General features: G+C 44.2%; 2 protein-coding genes across 4 annotated transcripts in view; one reads left to right on the top strand and one right to left on the bottom strand.

Annotated features, from left to right (window-relative positions):
• The window catches only part of RRAS2 (RAS related 2), a 146,793-nt gene extending 136,922 nt beyond the window's left edge, over nt 1-9,871 (bottom strand). The window contains exon 1 of one of the 3 annotated variants that reach the window (XM_017881550.1): nt 9,783-9,871. The gene's annotated coding sequence lies outside the window, so the exon portion shown is untranslated. Of the gene's footprint in view, nt 1-6,967; nt 6,987-9,782 lie in introns of those variants that run through there. The other 2 variants (XM_017881552.1, XM_017881555.1) reach the window with 2 other exon arrangements.
• Nucleotides 9,635-10,124, top strand: LOC108535525 (transmembrane protein 230-like). The gene is given in 1 exon segment (XM_017881558.1): nt 9,635-10,124. A coding segment is annotated over 1 exon segment (363 nt). The 5' UTR covers nt 9,635-9,761.
• Nucleotides 10,125-15,182: the final 5,058 nt, after the last annotated feature.

Genomic DNA, 15,182 nt, shown 5'->3' with positions numbered 1-15,182 from the left:
TTCATTTTAAAATTTTATTTATTTATTTATTTATTTATTTATTTATTTATTTATTTATTTTAGAAGGGTCTCACCCTGTCACTCAGACTGGAGTGCAGTGGCACAATTATAGCTCACTGCTGCCTCAAACTCCTGGACTCAAGTGATCCTTCTACTTTGGCCTCCCAAGTAGCTAGGACTACAGGCACACACCACCACACCTGGCTAATTTTAAATTTTTGGTAGAGATAGGGTCTCACTGTGTTGTCCAGGCTGGTCTCAAACTCCTGGCCTCAAGTGATTCTCCCTCCTTGGCCTCCCAAGTAGCTGGGACTATAGGCATATACCACCATGCTGTGCTGCATTTATAAATTTAGTGCAGCCTAAGTGTACAGTGTTTATAAAGTCTACAGTAGTGTACAGTAATGTCCTAGGCCTTCATATTCCCTCACCACTCACTCACTGAGCAATTTCTGAGCAATTTCACTCACTGAGCAATTTCACTCACCCAGAGCAATTTCTAGTCCTGCAAGTTCCGTTCATAAGTGCCCAATACAGGCGTACCATTTTAAATATTTTATACCACATTTTTACTGTGTATTTTCTACGTTTAGATGCACAAATGCCATTGTGTTACAATTTACTACAGTAATCAGTACAGTAACATGCTGTACAGGTTTGTAGAGATGGAGTTTTGGAGTTTTGCCATGTTGCCCAAGCGAGCCACCCGCCTTGGCCTCCCAAAGTGCTGGGATTACATGTGTAAGCCACTGCAACTGGGACATTATATATTTTTAAATATTTTCCTTTTATGAACAATGTGTATTTAATTTCCCATGTGGGTAAATATATCTATTGGAGAAATTCCTACAGGTAGACTTGCTGATATGAGCATCTGTAATTTGGGTATATCTTGCTATATTGAGGAGGGACCTGTTCTTGAATACATATGGAATAGCACCCTGAAACAGTTTCAGAAATAGCCATGAGAATCCATGAAGACAAATTTTTTTCTGGCAATTAATTGGTGGAACTTAGTGGTTTGGGCATAATAATTCGGGTTACGTTTAGATCTCCTGAGTGATGGTTACTTATTATAAGACTTCTCATGACAGACACTCCCAGTTGTCTCCCTAAATACATTCACCTCTTCTTTCATAATAATAGAGGTTAAGCTGGGCAAATGGCCATTCATTTCCTGGTCAGTTTGCAAGTAGAGGTGACCTTGGATATAACCTATGACCAATGGACTATGAGTGGAAGTGAAGGATGCAACTTTGCCTCACTTGTTTTTGTTTTTGTTTTTTTAAATCACTCACCCTGGACTTCTACTCTCTCCCCTTCTTACAAGCTGAAACGTGTTTTGGTCTATGGCCCATCTTTGACCATGCAGATTGTGATGGTTAATACTGAGTGTCAACTTGATTGAAAGATGCAAAGTATTGATCCTGGGTGTGTCTGTGAGGGGGTTGCCAAAGGAGGTTAACATTTGAGTCAGTGGACTGGGGAAGGCAGACCCACCCTTAATCTGGAGGGCACCATTTAATCAGCTGCCAACAAATATAAAGCAGGCAGAAAATGTGAAAAGGTGAGGCTGGCCTAGCTTCCCAGCCTGCATCTTTCTCCCTTGCTGGACGCTTCCTGCCCTCGAACATCAGACTCCAAGTTCTTCAGTTTCGAGACTCAGACTGGCTCTCCTTGCTCCTCAAGCTTGCAGATAGCCTATTGTGGGACCTTGTGATTGTGTAATTAATACTTAGTAAACATATATATATATACATTTATATATATATATATATCCTATTAGTCTGTCCCTCTAGAGAACCCTAATACACAGATGAAAACAATGGCATTGGGGATGACAAAACAGTAAGATGGAAGGAACTTGGAACCCTTAATGACTACGTGGATCAGAGAGGCTTTGCCGTTCTGGCCTGCTTACCTTGGGGTGCTTTTGTTAGAGAGAAATAAACTTGTATTTTCTGAAGTCATTGTATTCTGGAACCTTTTTAAAGCTGCTAAAAGCAACTTAGCCTTTACCCTAACATCCATTCAATATTTTTTTGGAAATAGGCTATCTCTTAGAGCACTGCCCTCCGTGTTTGAGCAAAATAATTTACATACGCATATATATTCTGTCTATTTAAACAGGAATTTAAGGGGGCTAAGCACTGCTCTGCCACAGAACAGGCAAGTCATTCCTTCCTTTCACAATATGTGTTGAAGCCAGGCACAGTGGCTCACGTCTGTAATCCCAGCACTTTGGGAGGCTGAGGCAGGCAGATCACTTAAACCCAAGAGTTCGAGACCAGTCTGAGCAATATGGCAAAACCTTGTCTCTACAAAAAATACAAAAATTAGCTGGTAGTGGCATCCACCTGTATCCCTAGCTCCTCAGGAGGCTGAGGTGGGAGGATTGCTTGATCCCAGAGGTTGAGGCTGCAGTGAGCCAAGATCATGCAACTGCACTCCAGCCTGGGTGACAGAGCGAGACCGTGTCTCAAAAACAGTATGTGTTGAGCATATACTATGTGATAGGTACATTGCTAAGTGCTAGGGATACATTGGTGAGCAAAACCAACACTGTCCCTACCTTCATCCAGTCTGGGGGAGGAGACAGACATTATTCAAACAGTCACACAAATGAATATGTTGTCACAAAAGGAGTGAGTGTGAGGGAAGGTTGTGTGAGACGGGATAGGAGAGGCAGGCAGTGTCCAGATCACGCAAGGCGGTAACAGCCATGTGAACGCTGCATGATCTGCACCTCTAAGTAGCTGCTGATAAAACGATCTTCTTGATAGCTTCACTCTGCCCACCCAACCTCACCTCATTTCATTCCTTTAACAAATATCTATAGATTACCTACTTAACTGACAGCATAAGGAAGCCCTTCTGATCTCAGGAAGACAAAGTGCTGGACCTCAGGAAAACCTTAGGCATCTATGCACATATTTCTCCAGAAAGAGACATTCTCCACTGAGACTGGATATTTAGCTGAAGTTAGGATGATGCTCGGGAAGGCATGAGTTTCTGCTCACTGAAGGCATTCAAGCACAAGCAGGATCAGTCAAACTAGATTTGGAATTTGGGTATGGAACAAAGGTTTGGGACCTTGAGACCAAACAATTCCTCAAGGTCAGCAAGGTGGGGCAGAGCTGGAGCAGGAAACCACAGCCTGACACATTTCCTTCTGAATTGGGGTGAGGCGAGAACTGCTGCCACGTACCCCACCAGAGTCCCATAATGAATTCAGGCTTCACCTGTGCTGGTACGGCCTGAGTTTGAGAAAGAACTTCTCACGGCTTGCCAGAGGCTAGAACAGTCCTTCTCCTGCCTCCAGAGAGCCCTGACTTAGCCTCCCCTTTCCTCAAAGATCTCCAGGAAGGCTAAGGAAGATGCTGGATTTTCCATTAATATCACTATTCAAGAAATAGCAAGATGATGGAGTAGAAAGAGGACTGGCAAGGTGCAGTGAGTTGAACCTGCAATCCAAGCTAATTGGGAGGCTGAGACAGGAGGACTGCTGGAGCCTGGGAGTTTGAGGCTGCAGTAAGCTAGGATCATACCACTGCACACCAGCCTGGGCAACAGAGAAAGGCCTAGTCTCAAATAAATAAATAAATAAACAAAGAGGACTGGATGAGAAATCTGATCACAGCCCTGGGATGCTGACAACTCACTTTCCCTCAATTTACTAATCCATAAGAAAGGATGCAGAGTGGAGGAAGGGGACTAGATGACCTCTCACACTCTACAGTGGTGGTTCTCAATGTGTGGTCCCCAGTCAAGCAGCATCAGATTTACCTGGGAACTTGTTAGAGATGCATATTTTCAGAGTCCACCCTTGACCTACTGAATCAGAAACTCTGGGGTGGGGCCCAGCAGTTTGCAAACCATTGCTCTATGGCACTGTCTTTATGGCACCCAGTACCTCCTAAGCCTGCACCCTGCCCATGGCAGAGCATGTGATAGCATGGCAGGCCACTGTGCTTTGCACAGCTCTGAAGAATGCCCTTCACATTTCAGGCATTGTAGATCTATAGTTATTAAGACAATTTTCTGGTAAACAGAAGTAACATGTCTTGAAGAAGGGACACAGTTTTCTAACTGAACTGGAGGTGAGACTTGCAGGGGCCAGATTCAGGGCAGTCTGGGCTTAGCTGTGAGACTTCCCACACCTTTCCTCCTGGGCTCTGCTGCTGTGGTGCTCTTACTATATGAAAGCCTGAAAGGAGAGATCTCACTGGAACCTGCCTCCCCTCACCAGCCCTTCTCCAGAAGGGATGTGTTTCTGGTCCAGTGATGCAGAACCAGAAGGACTCTTGGAGACTTCCTCACCCAATCACTTCACTTTACAAATGAGGAAACTGAAGCCCAGGGAGATTAAGAGACTTGCTCAATCAAGGATACAGAGAATGAGTGGCACAGTCAGGATAAGACTCGGGTCTTTTATTAGAGATATAGCCCTGCCAACATCTGCATTTAGTGCCACCCAGCCCCAATTCTGAACATGTTTCTTCTTTCAATTCCACCTCCCGCGTCTATCCCCAACACACACACACACGCTCACACACATATGCTCACACACACATGCTCTCACACACACACACACTCACATGCACACACTACCCTAGGGCTCTCACAGTTCCCTGCTATCTCCCTTTCCATACCCAATATGGAGGAAAGGATGTGAAATTCAGTCCTCTCTAAAGCCCATAGGATTGATGCTAACTCCAAGGACAGTCTTGGGCAGTATAGGGAGTTGCTTTTAATTGGAAACAAAGCCTCCAGGTAAGGTAAGGGTCCACTGGCTTATTTTTAGGCATTCGGAGCAGTTAGGGAAGGTGTACTGGAAATGGACAATGTCCAGGCCTCCCTCCCCTGCCACATGGCTGAGTAAAACCCATTCTGCCTGCCTAGGAGATTCACAAGACCTGTGCAGCCACCACCCACCCCGATCCCTGCCAAATTTGGGAGGCAGCAGATTTAGTTATTTAACTCAACTCTGAGTCAGAGGTGGCCCAAATATCAGAGCCCAAGCCAATGCTGTCAGGGGCAAAATTGCAAAATGATCCCCTAAGTCCCCAACCACATCATCCCTGAGTTAGTAAGACCCAAAGCAGAAAATCAGAAATTTCCAGCAGCCTCTGCAGCAGACTTCCTCCCAAGGGACTGCACTACTTTTTGTGGCTCTGAGACCCACATGTCTTTTGTCCTTCCCTCCCTTGCTGCAGTGTCTCTAAATGGGGGAAGGAATAGAAGAGGTCTGGCCAGGGGCATGGAGGGAAAAGAATGTTTTTGCCCCAACCAAGCAATCATAACCATCTGGGAACTTCTGGCTATAGAGGGAGTTAATTTAGGTCACAGATCCAGCCCCCCAAGAGCTGAAGCCTCAGGGAGAATCATAGCATCACAGATTTGGGCACCTCGCTAATGTAGACATTATAGGATCGTAGTTAACACATCAACTAACTCCACTGTTACACACACAGCCCTTCCTAAGGGTAAATATTCTGCTCCTTGTCTCTGCAAAAGGCAGCCAAAGGAAGCCCTGTTTTTACCATGTGACCCTATCACCCTTTGGCCACAACTGACTGGACAAGTGGAAGTGGGAAGCTAAATCCAAGTGCGACAAATCCAATAGTTACATGTGGTTGGTGGTTACCATAAGGGACAGCACAGATACAGTACGCTGCCATCATTTCAGAAAGTTCTATTGGACATTACTGGGAGATAGGCTCCCCCATTATCTTCTTTTGTTTTGTTTTTGTTTGTTTTGTTTGTCATTCACCAATGATCCCATTATCTTCTATAATAGTGGTAGGCAAACTTATCCTGTAAATGGCCAGATAGTAACTATTTTGGGCTTTGAAGGCTATAAATCTCTGTTACAAACTACTCAAACCTGCCATTGTAGCATGAAAGCAAGCATAGACAATATATAAACAAATGAGTATGTCTGTGTTCCAATAAAAGTTTATTTACAAAAAAAAAAAAGGACAGTAAGCCATATTTGACCTCTGTTTAGTTTGCTGATCCTTGCTCTACCACACCACCTTATTTGTTTCTTTCACATTGCTAAGTGTTTTGTAATAACTTGTTTACTGTCTCTCTCCCCATATCAGACTGGTAGCTCCATGAGGGCAGAGCCTATGTCGATTTTGCTTGTTAGAGAGAATCCAATACTGACATGTAGTGTAGGCTTAATAAAACTTTGTTGGTTGACTGAGTGAATAATGTGCCATTTACTGGACTAGGGAATGCCAGAGAAGGAACAGTTTTGAGAGAAGATGATGATTGTTTTTAGGGACATGCCCATGTTATTATCATTTCTTATTTTTATTACTCTCTCTGGAGTCCCATTCAGCTCTAACCTTCTTTAAATCTCACTAGTTTTGAGGTCAGTGATGTTTTTCAGAGTAGTTGCTTTTGGACTCACTCTCTGGGAGGCTGTAATGGGAGGTCCAGCCATGGAGGGGATTCCCTGGTACATCCACCATGAGCCAAAGCAGCAGGAAGAAGATTTGGGCCCGGCCTGTCCCTCCCACACATTTGTCAGCATTGGCTCCAAGAACTCAGATTCCTTTCCCATTCTGTTTGGGCTCAGCTAAATTAGAAAGACCAAATCTGTGACTTAAGGAATTACTTCATGCAGAATTTTCAAAATTTCAGTCATTCATGTGCCCCTTCACAGTTTTACTGCATTTCCATACCACCCACACACAGGCTTACTTAATATTTTCAGCCCTTTCAACATTTTTAATGTTCAAATTAAGTTGGATCACTCCTTGCTCAAAAAATCAAACAGCCTCCCATTGCAGAATAAATTTCGGAGCTCTTACCGCAGTCCGCAAGGCCCAACGTCAGCTGGCCCCTGGCTACTTCTCCGACCTCATTTCTGCCATTCATTCACTCAGCCACACTGACCTCGTATTCTTGGAACATTCCAAGCAAGCTGCTGCCTCAAAGCCTTGGCTCAACCTACCTAGAATGCGTCACTCCTCACACATCATTCCTCAGAAGGGCCTTCCCTGGCCACCCTATATAAAATATAAAATAGCAGCTGTCTTTGCTCTTCCAAATAAGTTTTAGAATCAGCTAGAAAGATTTCACACACACACACACACACACACACACACACACACTCAGAATATTGATTGGGATTGCATTACATTTTTAGAATAATTTGGAAGAACTGACATCTTTATCATATTGAGTTTTCTTCCTATCCATGCGGATCTTATTTGTTTAGGTTTTACTTTATAGTTTTCATTAAAATTATATAATTTTCTTGATAAAGACTAGGCGTACATCTTTTATGAAATTTGTTTCTACACGGAAACAATGTTGTTGCTTTTAAAGGTTATCTTTTAAAAAATATATAGAAAATGCTTGCTATAATCCTGTTCTTATTTTTAATATTATTTATTTATGCCCTCTCTTCTTTTTTTCATGGTAAGTCTTACTGGTATCAGAGGGATGTTAAAGAACTACTAGCACCTAATGGAGACATACTTCTTGATATTATAAAAGGTATTGAAAAGGAATGAAAAAGGGGGTAATTATTTATTCTTTAATGCTGATATTCATGTGGAAACTTTAAATTATTTTCTGTCCTACCAATGCTATGTGACTGCCACACAGGGAAACATTGATTTATTAAATGTCATAACCCCATTGAAATGCCTTTAGGGCTGTCAGTTGCTTTGGCTCACCTCTGGGCCTGTCTTTAGCTCAGGAGTAACAGACGGATCTGGATTAGGAGACATGGGTGTGAAAGGTATCCCAGAGAAGAGGGGGATCCTAGAGTCTGGATAAGCTGGGAGGCCGCCTCTCAACACCTCAGAGACATGCTGCCTCTATGAGAAGCTGTGCACACAGAGGGGTTGCCTAGGGCAAGGATTGAAGGTGGAGGGAGCAGGGGGTGGCACGGGCCTCCCTCCCTTTCCCCACCAAAGACTCAGGCTCTGGGTGTGAAGCAGGAAATGGGGTCTTCTTAGAATTGTTGAGGTTTCCTGGAAGCCTGTGAGAGCTGAGACCATCTGGCTTTCTAAAGTTCACTTTCTGGTGGAGGAGGGATCCCCCTCTGGGGACATAGGCTCACTAGTTATAGATACTGAGGCCCTGGGGGTACTGATGCTGGACTGGAGGAAGAGGCTGTTAGCCCTGGACGCTTCCAGTCTCCACTGCTGTTTACCCATGACCACAGACTCCCTGTCCTCTGGTCAGTCTTTGTAACCTGTGCTTGTTAAATCAAACTATGTGTTCTGGGAAATACGAGCATTTTAAGGCTCCGCCTTATCTGATAAACCCTTGAACTGAAGAAGGCAGGAAGCCACAGACTCCTGGGTGGGCAGCACCTACCTGGGTTTACCCCCCACCTCAGAGGGGAAGGCAGCTGTTCTGAGTCATCAAGTAAGCCTAACGACTAGCACCCACTTACACGTTCACATCATCAGAGAGGGAGGCGAAGGCCAAGTTGAATGCCTGGAATAGGGGCATCAAGAAGAGCAAAGGCTTTGGGACAACAGGGCCCAGGTTCTAGTTCTGGCTCTTCCACCTCCTAGCCATATCTCTTTGACAACCTCTCTCAGTCTCTGAAAGTCAAATAACACCATGGTGTAATGCGATCCTGCTAAAAAAAATTGTACACTAGGTGCAGTGGCTCACACCTGTAATCCCAGCACTTTGGGAACTCAAGGCAGGAGGATCATGTAAGGTCAGGAGTCTGAGTCAAGACTGGCCAACATGGTGAAACCTCATCTCTACTAAAAATACAAAAATTAGCCAGGCATAGTGGTGTACTCCCACAGTCCCAGCTACTTGGGAGGCTGAGGCAGGAGAATTGCTTGAACCAATGAGGCAGAGTTTGCAGTGAGCCCAAATTGCGCCACTGCACTCCGGCCTAGGAGACAGAGCAAGACTCTGTCTCAAAAAAAAAAAAAAAAAGGTAATATTTTGTAAGCTCATATTGATTTTATAATTGAGAAAAGAACAATAGTCACAGCTTATTGTAAAGTGCTAGACAAATACATGTTTTCTATTGTTATTTTTATCATTGTTGCTTTGTCCAGTCCTAGAGCCAGAAAATATCACCTAAGAAAACAATGCCTTATTACATGTCCCTTACTAGAGGCAGACAAATTTTAGGGTGGGAGTGGTATGGGAGAAAGCAGAGGCTTTTCTCTTAAAATTTAAAAATATTCATACCAAAGAGGACTTCAAAGAGGATACAAATCCAGGGCCAGGCACAGTGGCTCACATCTGTAATCCCAGCGCTTTGGGAGGCCAAGGTGGAAGGGTCACTTATGCCCAGGAGTTTTAGACTAGCCTTGGAAACACAGCAAGACTCCATCTCTACAAAAAATAAAAAATTCGCCAGGTGTGGTGGTGTGGGCCTGTAGTCCCAGCTACTCAGGAGGCTGAGGTGGGAGGATCGCTTGAGCCTGGGAGGTCGAGGCTGCAGTGAGCCATGATCATACATCTGCACTCAGCCTGGGTGACGGAGTGAGACCCTGTTTTGCAAAAAAAAAAAAAAAAAAAGAGGATACAATTCCAGGAAGCCATGGAATGGTAGACGCGGAAGCACCTACAGTAATACACTCCATATGGATTTTTCAAACACGTATGTAAAAACATAAACGAGGCACTGATCCTGGCTGGGGCAGGCTGAGTGGCCCTTAAGCGGGCTGTGCCATGCGACCTCGGGCGCTGCCAACCGTGGGCGAGCTCTGGGTGTGCGGGCGGCCTGGCGCGGCGCTCCGCTGTGTCAGCGTGTTATGATGCCGTCCCGTACCAACCTGGCTACTGGAATCCCCAGGAGTAAAGTGAAATATTCAACGCTCTCCAGCACAGACGATGGCTACCTTGACCTTCAGTTTAAGAAAACTCCTCCTAAGATCCCTTATAAGACCCTCGCACTTGCCACTGTGCTGTTTTTGATTGGCGCCTTTCTCATTATTATAGGCTCCCTCCTGCTGTAAGGCTGCATCAGCAAAGGGGGGGCAGACCGGGCCGTTCCAGGCCTGATCATTGGCATTCTGGTGTTCCTACCGGGATTCTACCACCTGCGCATCGCTTACTACACATCCAAAGGCTACCCTGGTTACTCCTATGATGACATTCCAGACTTTGATGACTAGCACCCACCTAATAGCTGAGGAGAAGAGTCACGGTGGAACTGTCCCAGCTTTAAGATACCTAGCAGAAACTATAGCTAAGGTCTAAGGAATTCTTCTGCTTGCAGATGTTTAAGAAAATAATGGCCAGATTTTATGGGTCCTTCCCAAAGATGTTAACTGAACCTACAGTAGCTAATTAGGACATGCTCTGTTTTTCATCCCTTGGCACTGGCAAGAGCTCCTGACAAGTTTTTCCACAGGAATATGTATCATGGAAGAAGAGAGGTTATTCTGTAATGGAAAAGTGTTGCCTGCCACCACCCTCTGTAAGAGCTGAACATTTCTTTTAAATAGTCTCATTGCCAATTTCTTCTTATAGCAAATGGAAGAATTAGTTAATGGGCTAATTTCTTATTACCTAAAGTAATTTATTTTTAAACATATTCTGAGTATATTATCCTCTACACTTACCCCTACCTTCATGTTCCAGTGGAAGGCCTTAGTAAAATCAAAGATCAGTGAGTTCAAATAAATAAATAAATAAATAAATAAATAAATGAAGTTCTCAAAAAAATGAGATGTCCTGTCTTAAATCTTTGCAGAATATAAAGGTCACTCAGGTCTTTTAGCTCTATTTGAACACAAAATATTTAATACTTTGCATGTAGAGAATAAGAGGTAGTCAGCATGAAAAGGGAGAAGAAAAAGATTTGTAATCAATGCTGTGTAGGAAGAAAGCAAAATGACAAATATGAGCCTACTCAGCAGATGGATATTAGAGAGACTGAGAGATAGACAAGGGGCAAATAAATAGAGAGACAGAGCAGAAAGAGGAGAAATGAATCTGTGAAAGCTGAGACCATTCCCAGGCCCTGTAGCTGGGTGACAACCTCTGAGATGATCCAAGGAGTCTGGCTCTGGTTAGAAGACTTTATTCACTCAACAAATTGTTATGTTGTGCATTCTGTGGGTCAGGGCTCTTCTAGACATTAGAAGTGCAAAACTGAACAACTCCAAACCTCTACCTTCATGGAATTTATATTCTAGAGGGAGGAGACATAATAAACAAGTAAAGCTAAAAGTATGACATGTCAGGCGGGTGATAAAACTTCAGATAAAACTAATGCTGAGCGAGGGCGACAGGAAGTTCAGAGGAGAGGAATGAGGGAGAGAGGTGGGAGCTATGTGTTATTCTCTGTAGCTGGTTCCATTGCCAGCCTCACTGGGAAGTAACCATTTGAGCCATGGCCTTAAAAGACCCATGTGAACTAGCATGCAAAAAAATGCAATAGGAATCATCACAAAAGATGCTGTTGATTGTCCAGCCAACATCCAGTTTTTCCTTCTCTCTCACAGATCCCTTCTCCCTTTGCCAAGATGCAGCCATGTGATGAGGAGAAAGCTGGGCTCAATATCTAATCCCAGAGGTGGATCCTGTTAGATCCCAATTAGTCTAAGTCAATTATGGCTATGCAACTCCACTTACCAGTGAGTGTGTCAGGAAGCCAGGCTTAAGCCAATCAACACAGGGAATCCCCCAATCACTGTCACCGGTCCAGGAGCAGGCACATACCCTAAACTAGCCTAAGCAGATTGAAAGAAAGGGTTTATATTTCTGTTTGGGGAGGAGATTTTTTTTCTCTGTTATGATGAATGTGAACAAGGAAGCATGTTGTCACAGTTGCTCAGGACACAGTGGCACAGCCATCTCTGGACAATGAGGGAAGCTAGCCTGTAGACAGAGCCAATACAAAGAAGAGGGCAGAGCTGGGAGCACTACAGAGAAATGGAGTCAGAGCCCTGATTATTCCATGCCTGGGGCCTGCTCTACTTCAACACTCCCCGTTGTGTGCTGTGAAGAATCTCCTTACTGTTTATGCCAGTTCGAGTTAGGTTTTCTGTTCCCTGGTCCTTAAAGGTTCTTCACTGACAATAAAAATAATAGCAGCTAACATTTCTTGAGAATTGGCTTGTGCCAGGCTCACACTTTATATTGGTAATTTTTAAAAATGTTCTAAACAATCTTAAAGGCAAATGCAACTACTGTGCTTATTTGCAAGACACAAGTGATTCTGCTCAAGGTTAAGTTGCAGGACGAAAATCTTTCAGAGCTCAGAGCCTGTGCTCTTAATCACTGTGGTGATTCCATCCATATGTGAGGCACAGGAAAAGAGGAAGGAGATTGTGAAGAAGCCCCAGGAAGAAGAGTAGCTAGAGATATTATTAATTATATTAATATAATTATATAATATTGCTCTCTCAGCCTGGAATACCTCATCCCTGGGACAGCTTTTCTCTGCCTAGGAACTTCTTTTTGTTCTTTAAGAACTCGAGTCAGATCTATCTTCTCCTCTAAGAAGCTTCCCCACATTCCCAACTCCCCAAATCTCCAACCTTCTGGAATCCCACAGAAATGTGTTCAGATTTCTATTATAGCCCAGGTTATTTTATAATATGTTTGTTTTCATACCTTCTCCTTTTACTAAACTCAGAACTCCTTGAGGGCAAGCACTTTGACCAGTTATTCCCTGTGGTTCCTGTGCTCAGCTTAGCTCATCGTAGGTGCTCAGGAAAAGTGGGATTGAATGAAGTGAGCATCCATTCATCAAACGTCACACCTTGAGCACCCTCTGTCTTATCAGGTACTGTGCTAAGCCCTGAGGAGTTATATGGTTAAAAAGATCAGGCTTTTGTCCTCTTTAAGTTTATAAACAAATTGAGGATGGGTTCGTATCTTTCAATTATACATTACAGAAACCCAACTCAAACTAGCTTAAGAAGTAAAAAAAAGGGTGTGGGTAAGGGGCAGAATTAATTTGCCCCAGGCATGTGATCAGGAGAAAGCTGGGCTCAATCTCTAATCCCAGAGGTGGATCCTGTTAGATCTCAATTAGTCTAAGTCAATTATGGCTATCCAACTCCATTTACCAGTGAGTGCATCAGGAAACCAGGCTTAAGATTACCTCCAGCTTCAGGAATCACTGAATCTAAGATCCAAGGATGTCCAACAATATTATTCTCAAAATTACATCTCTTTCTATAACTTGCTTTTGTGTAGCTGCATTCTCAGGATTTTTTTTCCATGTGAAAGTACTTACAGCTCCATGTTTGCATGCAATCACAGCAATTAGAGCTGCTTGTTCCAATCTTTCCAGCAAAAGTAATTCCCAGTGGTTCATCTGCCCTTCACAGAACCGTTCACAGTGACTCTGATTGAAAAGGCCTGCCTCTGGATTTTTGAGGTGGGGTTAACCCCTCCAAATCACATGGACTAAAAGAGGGAAGGTGGTCCACCAGAGGAAAATCAAGTTGCTGTTACCAAAAGTGGGAGACGATGCTGGGCAGGCAAAAACCAACATGTCCTCCACAGGGCAGATGCCCTATACACTAATAATAATGGCAAGGCTAGTAGTGATGCCTTTCTTGAGAGCTTACAGTCAAAGATTAGATAGAAGAAATGGATCACTTCAAGGACAGCTGTCCATGAATGCCTCTTAGGAGAAAGCCTATGTACTAGGTCTTCTGGATAGGTAGAATTATGGTAGGTGAAGATGAAAAAGCCTTTCAGATAATGTGAAAAGGCATGAACAGAGGCAGAGAGGCAGGGATACTTTGGAGGTTTTCCAAGTTTGGTAGGAAATTTTGGGAATTAAGTCTGGAACATTGGTCAGGGGCTAGACCCATAATCTAGTAATGTACTGGCCTGGCGCGGGGGCTCACGCCTGTCATCCCAGTACTTTGGGAGGCTGAGGCGGGCGGATCACAAGGTCAGGAGATCGAGACCATCCTGGCTAACACAGTGAAACCCTGTCTCTACTAAAAATACAAAAAAATTAGCCGGGCGTGGTGGCAGGCGCCTGTAGTCCCAGCTACTTGGGAGGCTGAGGCAGGAGAATGGCGTGAACCTGGGAGGCAGAGCTTGCAGTGAGCCGAGATCGCGCCACTGCACTCCAGCCTGGGTGACAGAGTGAGACTCTGTCTCAAAAAAAAAAAAAAAAATTATAGTAATGTACTAACCCTTTATTCAGATGTCTTTCATATATAATCTCAAAAAGAGTATACTAATTTTGGTGGAGACTAGGAATAGGACAATTCTTCCCATGTTACCGATTGAGTGTTACCCAGTACGAGAGACACCTGCTGAGAGAGAGATCATGGTGCCCAGACAGAACAGCACGAGTACCCCAGTGTTCTGCCTTTCAGTCCAGGACTGTGCCCCTCCTCCCAACCAACTCCCTCTCCTCCACAAAGAGTGAAAATGAAGTCTGGGGTTGGAAGGCACCAGGACAGCAGCTGTGGCTCAGCCCCATGGCCAGCCCGAAGGGGCCTCTGGAGGAAGCTGTGGGAACTACCAGCTAGGCAGAGAGCAGGTATCTGACTTGCATAATGGCTAAGAGCCGGCTCCAGAGTCAGACAGGTCTGGCATTTATGACCAGTTTCATGATACCATGTTACCTTGGACAAATCATGACTCTTCTGAGCCTTAGTTTCCCCATCTCTAGATCAAGGATGGTTAATAAGATCTGAATGAGGTAATGCATATTAAGAAGTTAGCACAACGTGGTAGGGCCTGGTGGCTCACACCTGTAATCCCACCACTTTGGGAGGCTGAGGCAGGAAGATCACTTGAGGTTAGGAGGATCACTTAAGGTTAGGAGCCCAGGCAACATGGTGAAACCCCGTCTCTACTGAAATACAAAAATTAGCTGGACATGGTGGTGCATGCCTGTAATCCCAGCTACTCGGGAGGCTGAAGCAGGAGAATTGCTCGAACCCAGGAGGCAGAGGTTGCAGTGAGCCAAGATCATGCCGCTCCACTCCAGCCTGGGCAACAGAGTAAGACTTTGTCTCAAAAAAAAAGGAAGTTAGCACAATGTCTGTTCCATAGGGTGTGCAATAAGTGGGATATTGAGGGCATTACAGTGTGGTACAGACCCTTGAGTCAGATTGACTTCCCAAGGTCAAATCCTGGTCCCATTTTAATTGTTTCTATGATATACTTTCCACACCACCCACCTCCACATTTTAAACATCTCTGAAATCAGAATGCACCTCAGCATTGTAACATGTTTTAATTGT

Source organism: Rhinopithecus bieti, unplaced genomic scaffold, assembly GCF_001698545.2.
Source record: "Rhinopithecus bieti isolate Rb0 unplaced genomic scaffold, ASM169854v2 scaffold_11944, whole genome shotgun sequence".
Classification (NCBI taxonomy): Eukaryota; Metazoa; Chordata; class Mammalia; order Primates; family Cercopithecidae; genus Rhinopithecus; species Rhinopithecus bieti.
Note: the sequence above shows the minus strand (reverse complement) of the source record. Positions and strands in the feature narration are given on the sequence as shown.